We start from the raw sequence: 9,281 nt of genomic DNA, 5'->3' as shown, positions 1-9,281 counted from the left end.
TGTGTGCTTTTGTGTGCCCTATTCAGATGGTAAATTCTTGAATTTTAGTGCTAAAAATGATTGAATGGTCCAAACATTAACAATAATCATATAATTACAAGCATGGAAAAGGAAGAAGATATGGTTACTTACCTGGAGCAATATATCCATATGTGTCTGCCGGTATAGTGCGGTTGGATGAATTAGGATTTAGAAATCTAGAAGTTCCAAAGTCAGCAACATGAGGCTCAAGATCCGCATCCAACAAGACGCTGTTGCTCGATATGTCCCGATGAATTAATGGGGGGGGTGCAGTCATGATGCAAGTAAGATAAAGCATAAGCGGTCCCTTTGATGACATTTATACGCTTCCTCCAATCCAATTCCATAGCTTCTGCTTCATTTCCAAGAACACAAGCTAAGCTTCCTCTGGCTATGTATTCATAAACTAAAAAATTACACCTTGGATGAGAGCAAAATCCATAAAATTTCACAATGTTTCGATGCCGTATTCTTGTTAATACATGTATCTTATTAGTGAAGCTCTTCTCATAGTCTTTCTCTTCAACTTCTATTCGATGAAGCTTTTTCACAGCTACTACTTTTCCAGTAGGTAGCTTTGCTACGTAAACACTCCCATAACCTCCAGTGCCAATGCAATATTTGATGTCAAATTCTTCTGTAGCTTCCATGATGTCGCTGTATGCAATCGTCCCATCGTAGTTTCATATGGAAAATATTTCTCCATTTTTTTGTGTGCTTGTTGCATCAGTGATGGAATTTATAGACTTCAAGAACAAGGTATTGTTGCCTGACACAATTTTTTGAATTTGATGCACCTTAGCTATCAGGTACTTCGTTTCAATCTTTGGTTTCTCTTTGGTGAATTGGGAGATGGTTGAGTGTATTGTGGTTTGAAACATTGAAATTTTGATGGTTTTCTCTCTATTTAGAGTTAAACAGGAACGACAAAAAAGGGGAATGAATGATGAGGGTTTTAAACAATTAAAAAAATGGTATATGTCTGTGTATTAAATTTGAGTTAAAGGTGATGTCATGAGAAATATAGGCCTTTGAGTTAGCTTCATGTTGACGAGAGAATCAGGTTGGTCGAAATTCGGGGAAAAGAGATAATATCAATTAAATAGACATTATGTTCAACAAGTCAAATCTTAAAAAAATGCTAAAAAATCAGAAACGTGTTTAGAATGGGAATGCTTGTCGTTTGCCTTTTTTTCCCATACCCTTGAAAAGCATATGAAAAAACATGTTGTAAAAAAAAAAACAAAAAAAACAAAACAAAACAAAAAACCAAAAACAAAAAACAAAAAACGAAAATACATTTAAAGCACTACCTTTGGGATCAATTTAGACTGATATAGATTCTAGAAATCACCCAAAATCGATCTGAATCCTGATTCCAAGATCCGGATCTTGAAGCTCATCATTATTGACTGTTGAGTCAAAATGCTCTTTGTACTGTTTATCAACATATATCCAAGTGCAATAATTGTGGGGGGAATTAACTTCTTTCTCACTAATGTACAAACTAATGCAGCATTATTTTAAGGAGGAAACCCAGCAATGATGGTCATCGGTGAAGGAATTCCTCTGTCACCATAGCTTGAGGAAAACACAGTCCAATTTCAATATTTACTAAATAAAAACCCACTTTGTTGTCATTTCACTTTGACATAACTAGTCACAGCTATAGTTTGAGATTATCTTAGCCATGAATTCGTTATAGTCCAAAGTCCAAAAAAAGCAAAACCAATATGACTGTAAAACATATATTTCTTGGAATATAATCAATCTTGGTCATTTGATTTGGAATATAAGCATTCTTGGTCGAGAATGATCATATAATTCAAGAAGGGATAAAATAGCTATTTGTATAAGAAGATTTTATAATGACATACTTAGTTGCTGTAAATCATAATCCATTCTAAAGAACTTTTATTTAAATTCAAGAAACAATGTCTTAAAGGTTCAACATAAGAATACATTAAGAAAAAAGGAGGTTCAATCTAAGAAAGAAACTAACAATACCTTAAATACAACAAGAAAACACCGGAGCAAAGTGAGATCCACTTACTTGAAACTCTATGGATTTGAATTTATTTTGAAATGCCTAACCACAATGAACTTGTGTGGAAGTGTTGCAATCAGGGTTCATAGGATTTCCTAGTTCCAGAGACACGTATTGCATAGATGGACGAGATTTTGGATTGCTACGCAAGCATGCAATTCCAAGCATCATTGAGAAAGTCAGATCTCGTGCTACCAATTGTGTTGGTGGTGGGAGACGTGGATCTAACACATCCTCAAGTGTTATATCTTTTTCTCTTGGCAACGATGATAAGGAAGAGATGAGTTCGCCTGGATGCCTTCCCATAATTGTCTCTAGTGTCAATACCCCAAAGCTATAAACATCGCATTTTTCCGTCACAACCATTGTATAAGCAAGCTCTGAAGGGGGGGGGGAGGTGGAGAGAGAAAATCATATTCATCATATAATCTTATGAATTCATTCAAATTACTATTTCAAGAAATATGTAATATTTGACAATAATATATAGCAGTTTTTTAGTAGTTGAACAAAAGTGCTATCACGAAAAAGAGATTACAGAGCCAACATTAATCGGCTAGAGGGATAAGAAACTCAAGGGAGGAATCAATTTCTTGGTAATCTTGTTAGAATGTTTGTAGATTTTTTTTTTTTTTCAGTTGGATTTCTTTGTGGGGCTAGGAAGGTTAACTGTTACATTTTCAATATTAAAATATTTCATAAAAAATTATATGGATTAGATGTAATAAAGTTTATAGTTTTGGGCATAGACCGTTGTGGGCACTTAAACCTGATTACCTGACTGAGCTGATTCCTAGCTAGCAGCTCACAGTAGCTGCCGAGAAAGATTTCTTGGCCCATAACTCTATCAGGCTAAAGTTTGGTTTCAGTTACTAGACCAATTAATTCTAGCGTACTAGGTTCATTTAGGTGGGCTTCAGTCAAACTTATGCCTTGCCTTAATGTGAGCTTTTGTGTGCCCATCCACATGGAAAATTCTTGAATTTTTGGGTGAAATTGATTGAATGATTCAAACAATAACAATGTTCTTAGAATTATAAGCATGGAAAAAGGAAGAAGATATGGTTACTTACCTGGGGCAATATATCCATATGTGCCTGCAAGTATAGTGCGGTTGGATGAATTAGGATTTAGAAATCTAGAAGTTCCAAAGTCAGCAACATGAGGTTCGAGATCCGCATCCAACAAGACATTGTTGCTCGATATGTCCCGATGAATCAATGGTGGTGTGCAATCATGATGCAAGTATGACAAAGCATGAGCGATCCCTTTGATGACCTTTATACGTTTCCTCCAATCCAATTCCAGAGCTTCTTCTTCATTTCCCAAAACATAAGCTAAGCTTCCTCTTTCTATATATTCGTAAACTAAAAAATTACACCTTGGATGGGAGCAAAATCCATAAAGCTTCACAATGTTTCGATGCCGTATTCTTGTTAATACATGTATCTCATTAGTAAAGCTATTCTCATAGGCTTTCTCTTCAGCTTCTTTTCGATGAAGCTTTTTCACAGCTACTACTTTTCCTGTAGGTAGCATTGCTACGTAAACACTCCCATAACCTCCAGTGCCAATGCAATATTTGATGTCAAATTCTTCTGTAGCTTCCATGATGTCGCTGTATGCAATCGTCCCGTCGTAGTTCCATATGGAAAATATATCTCCATTTTTTTGTGTTCTTGTTGCATCAGTGATGGAATTTATTGACTTTTGTTTGAAAAGGAACCGGACAATAACAGTTACAAATGCAACAAGTATGATGATGCTAGAAAGAGATATAATAATGGGAATCTTGAGTTTAAGCCTTTTCTCAATCTTTTTCTCACTGCTTTTACATGGGAGCTTCCAATAATTACTACACAAACCTTTGTTATTATTCCACATTTCTGGTGGAGTTTCCAAAGCTATTTTATCAGGAACAGGACCCTCCAAATCATTGTAGCTCATATCCAAATCCAAGGAATCAAAATGGAGTTTCCCCATCTGTGTAGGGATTAAACCACTTAGATTGTTGTGTGCAAGACAAAGTCGCGTCAGATGTTCTAAATCTCCAATTTCCATCGGAATTGAACCAGTAAACTGATTTCCACTTAGGTCTAACTCATTTAGATCTCTCAAATTCCCAATCTGTGTAGGTATTGAACCAGAAAGCGAGTTACGTCCTAGTTCCAACGTTTCTAGATTTCTTAAATTCCATATCTGTGCAGGTATTGAACCATTTAGCATATTGTCTATGAGATAAAGCAGCGTCAGCTGTTCCAAATCTCCAATTTCTGTAGGGATTGGACCAGTAAACACATTATTACTTAGGTCTAACTCAGTGAGATTACTCAAATTCCCAATCTCTGTAGGTATTGGACCAGAAATCATGTTACTTCCTAGTTGCAACCATTTTAGATTTCTCAAATTCCCAATCTGTGTAGGTATTGAACCAGAAAGCGAGTTACTTCCTAGTTCCAACCTTTCTAGATTTCTTAAATTCCATATCTGTGCAGGTATTGAACCATTTAGCATATTGTCTAAAAGATTAAGCAGCGTCAGCTGTTCCAAATCTCCAATTTCTGTAGGGATTGGACCAGTAAACACATTATTACTTAGGTCTAACTCAGTGAGATTACTCAAATTCCCAATCTCTGTAGGTATTGGACCAGAAATCATGTTACTTCCTAGTTGCAACCCTTTTAGATTTCTCAAATTCCCAATCTGTGTAGGTATTGAACCAGAAAGCAAGTTACTTCCTAGTTCCAATCTTTCTAGATTTCTTAAATTCCATATCTGTGAAGGTATTGAACCAGTAAACTCATTATTACTTAGGTCTAATTCACTTAGATTCCTCAAACTCCCAATCTGTGCAGGTAATGAACCACTTAGCTTGTTGTTCGAAAGATCAAGTAGCGTCAGCCATCCCAAATCTCCAATTTCTATAGGGATTGAACCAGTACACTCATTTTCACTAAGGTATAACTCTTTTAGATTTCTCAAATTCCCAATCTGTGTAGGTATTGAACCAGAAAGCATGTTACCTCCTAGGTCCAACTGATTGAGATTTTTGAGGTCTCCTATCTCTGGAGGTATTGAGCCATTGATCCTGTTTTGAGAGAGGCAGAGGAAGTTGAGATTGCTCAACTTACCTATGGTAGGAGGGATTTCTCCACTTATTTCATTGCAAGACACATCCAACTCAAGTAAACCGGTAAGATTAGCTAGTGAAGAAGGCAACTTGCCTGAAATACTGTTCCAAGACAGGTAAAGATGGGTAAGTTTGGAAAGCATACCGATGTCTTCTGGGATGGTTCCCATAATTCCATTATGACTAAGATACAGACGAAGCAGATATTGGAAAGAGGAAAAATTCAAATTGCCGAGTTCAGTATTGAGGTAGTCAGAAGTTAAGTTAATCTCTGTAACTCTTCCAGCTGCATTGCAAGCTATCCCCTCCCACTTGCATGGGCTTGCATCATTTGAATTCCAGGAATCGGGAAATTCGGAATAGTCGAGGACACTGGGCTTCCAGTTGAGTAGAGCCTTGGCTTCTGGTGCTGATGATGATGATTGAGATGCTACTGCTATTGTTGCAAGGGGGATCACAAAGATGAATGAAACAGCCACCCATACAACAAACATTTCCAATACAAATCTAATGAAGGACGCCATGGAACACTTTATTGGATTCTGATATGGGTTATACATAATTAAGTTGGATCTATCCTTTCCCCTTTTATAAATGAGAAGATATCATTCAAAGCTTCTTCCTATCTGAAACTTCCCAGGAAAGTAGAGGTTGAGAGGATCAATCCCATCTACGAATCAAAATCTTGTGTTTCACAAATCAAAATAATGTGTTATCCCTACTCACACCCTTGCATTGACTGAGAAAATGAAAGCTACAAAAATTCCACGAGATGGACCCCCCAATATTTGGCTGGCTTCCATCCTATTTATTGGCCTCTGTTCAGCAATCCCAGTTCAAATTCCAAATTCTGGTTTGGGTTTAGAAATTGGGGATCAAACCGGTTCAAGGCGAATCTCTATTCTGTGTTGATTCGGATCATCTGATCCTTGTATGGAAGCTAGGGTTAGAATAATATAACTCGGGTTGATCCAGATTGATCCAAGCTGATTCCAATTCAATCCCAGATTAAAATCAATTGTGATCAATCTAAATCTTGATTCCGGAATTTTAAACCCGGGTTTCAAAGCTCATTCATTCTTGGGTCAAAGTCATCAAGGTCTCTCTCCCACAAGATAAGTTGAGGTAAGAGTCAACAAGGTCTCTTACCCCTCCCACAAGAAAAGTTGAGATAACATTCAACAAGGTCTCTTGCCTGTTCCACAAGACAAGTTGAGGTAAGAGTCAACAAGGTTTTTCAACACAACTTTATTTCTCTAATTACTTTGGGGAAGAAAGAGTACCACCCATCTGTGTTCCCAGGCACAACCCCTTGTTTTCAAGGGGACAAGGGCATATATTTTCATAGCCCTTAAAAAAAAGACATTGTGTCTAAACGTGGAAAATACTAGACGAATAGCATTCTTTTTCCATTATTTTGATGTGTATCAAGCAAGACTAACTCTGTATTGTGGCTTTCAGTCAAAGTCATTAAGGGCTCTTGCCCCACATGAGAAATATGACCTTCATTTCGTAGTAGCAAACCTTCTTAACTAGAATTGACCCACAGTTTGGTTTTATTTTATTTTTTTAATTTTTTATCAAGGAGTTTCAAGAAGCTCAACTAGAGATAAAGTGAACCAATTTTGTAATTATTAGTGTATGTAGGATGCCTTTTTGTGGGCCCTTCTTCCATTTTATTGTTAAGTGTATAGGTCTGTAGCCAAGTGCAAAGATCTTCAATCTACCAAAAAAATATGATCTTTATTCCCATGCTATCAATAAAATTTCATTTATCAAATTCTTCGGTCATCAAAGTCGAGACTTGGGGGAATGAGCTTCTAGCTCAATGGTAGTTAGCTTAGTAGAATGGTAGTTGAGTTCTACTGTAAATCATAAGTCTAGGAAAAATTGCCACTTCGACTCTTTTACCCCCTTCCCCACCTTCTTGAAGAATAGTAATAATTTAGTAGTTAGTAATAAATGTGGCTAGTAGGCCTCCTTGTGGATCTTGTTCTGGCCCCTCAAGGATCTCCTATCTTGGCCTAGTGTGAGTCTTGCACCTAAGAAAAATAAAGTGTAAAGAATTAGAGATTTTTGGGGCTTACTCAACTCAACTAAGATTTATTTATTTATTTATTTTAATTCAAGAGGGTTAGTGAGGAAAATAAATAAATAGTAATAATTAAAAAAAAAAAATCAGTCAAGGTCTTTGGGCCTTAAGCTGAGGAAAACTGACATTAACTATCCCAGTAAAATTATGGCACCCACCTACTTCTTTCAGTACTACTCTACACAAATTAGGCATCGTTTGCCAACGTTCCGTTTCCGTGTTTTCTTGTTCCTGAAAACGGAGAAACAACCTAAAAAGGGTTTGATAAAATTGCTCCGTTTCACTCGTTTTTAGAAACATAAATAAAAATTTGTGTCTATTTACAATTTTAGAAACGACTTTGACGAAACAAGTTGGACTTGTTTCATCGTTTCTAGAAACGAATTTGAGAAAAACAAAGGTTGTTGTGGCCAATAAATCTCTCAAATATATTAACATAAAAGAGGCAATCGAACCATCTTTCCCTTTTGGGCACCTGATGATACTATTGGGTTTTTTATTGGCACTATGTTGGCAAAAAACGTTTTGAGAAACAGGTTTATCAAACACCAAAATATTCGTTTTTATTTCCAAAAACGTGAAAATTTGTCACTGCTTTTTCTAGACATAGAAACACCATAAATGTTATCAAACGGTGCCTAAATGTCAGATGGACATACTTGGTACTTGTAGATAAGTGGATACGTGACCTGAGAAATTGAATTATTTTAGATGGGCCTAAGTTTGAATTTGAGTTTTTGTTATGAAAAATACTAGAAAATTAATGAGAATCAGGAAAAAATTATATATGGATTATATGTAATAAAATTTATAGTTTCGGGCATTGACCGTTGTGGGCACCTATCTACATGGTAAAAAGTTTTTGAATTTTTTTTTGGATAAAAATGATTGAATGGTTCAAATATTGATAATGATCTTAGGCTTATAAACATGGAAAAAGGAAGAAGATATTGTTATTTACCTAGAGCAATATATTCATATGGGCCTACGAGCATAGTGCTATTGGATGATCAGGATTTAGAAATTTAGAAGTTCCAAAGTCGGCAACATGAGGCTCAAGATTTGCATCCAATAAGACATTGTTGCTCAATATGCCTCGATGTATTAATAGTGGTGAGCAATCACGATGAAAGTAAAACGAAGCATGAGCGAGCCCTTTGATGACATTTATACGTTTCCTCCAACGCAATTCCACAACTTCTGCTTCGTTTCCAAGAACATAAGCTAAGCTTCCTCTTTCTATGTATTCGTAAACTAAAAAATTACACTTTTTTTTTTTGCTAGATGAGAACAAAATTCATAAAGTTTCACAATGTTTCGATGCCTGATTCTTGTTAATACGTGTATCTCATTAGTGAAGTTGTTCTCATAGGCTTTTGTTTCAACTTTTAGGGGGGGGGGAAATATTTATTCTGCACAAAGCCATCCTGCAACAATAGCAGCAGCATCACCATCACCAGAAGCCAAGGCTCTACTCAACTGGAAAATTTTTCCAACTTTACTGACTCTTGGGATGCTTGGGATGCAAGTGATATGATCCCATGCAACTGGAAGGGGATAGCTTGCGACGCAGTTGGAAGAGTTATAGAGATAAACCTATATTCTCACATTTTTTTTCGCGAGAAGATCATGTATATTAATTATGAAAAAGAAAAAGGAAAATATAGTACATCAATAGGGGAGATCAAAAGAACCCCTCACATAAGGAAGAGAAGGAATAGCACCTAATCTACCTTCGGTATTACCATCAGCAGAAATAGGCCACCATCCAACTCCACCATAAAACGAAGGCAGACAAAATATCTTAGAAAAGTCTAGACCTAGGATGACCTGAGGCGTCCATATCTAGATCCATCTGCACCAAGAGTGTCCAAATTGAAACAGGTAAAGATGATTCAAATTGAGCCGCTAATTTTGCTAAGAAGTCAGCCACTGAATTTGCTTCCCGATAGCAGTGGGTTATTTTCCATTTCACTTCATCCAAAAAAATC

General features: G+C 36.4%; 2 protein-coding genes across 2 annotated transcripts; both read right to left on the bottom strand.

Annotated features, from left to right (window-relative positions):
* Window positions 1-227: 227 nt before the first annotated feature.
* LOC122092233 (MDIS1-interacting receptor like kinase 2-like) lies at window positions 228-671 on the bottom strand. Its single transcript, XM_042662569.1, has one exon. The coding sequence runs from the start codon at window positions 669-671 to the stop codon at window positions 228-230; it is 444 nt and encodes a 147-aa protein (XP_042518503.1).
* A 1,334-nt stretch (window positions 672-2,005) lies between these two features.
* Window positions 2,006-5,722, bottom strand: LOC122092231 (MDIS1-interacting receptor like kinase 2-like). The gene is made up of 2 exons (XM_042662568.1): window positions 3,142-5,722; window positions 2,006-2,448 (listed from the first exon to the last, which is right to left on the bottom strand). The coding sequence occupies exons 1-2, from the start codon at window positions 5,720-5,722 to the stop codon at window positions 2,111-2,113; spliced, it is 2,919 nt and encodes a 972-aa protein (XP_042518502.1). The 3' UTR covers window positions 2,006-2,110.
* Between the last annotated feature and the right edge of the window lie 3,559 nt (window positions 5,723-9,281).

This window comes from Macadamia integrifolia, chromosome 10 (genome assembly GCF_013358625.1).
Source record: "Macadamia integrifolia cultivar HAES 741 chromosome 10, SCU_Mint_v3, whole genome shotgun sequence".
Lineage (NCBI taxonomy): Eukaryota > Viridiplantae > Streptophyta > Magnoliopsida > Proteales > Proteaceae > Macadamia > Macadamia integrifolia.
This window is presented reverse-complemented; position numbering and strand designations above follow the sequence as displayed.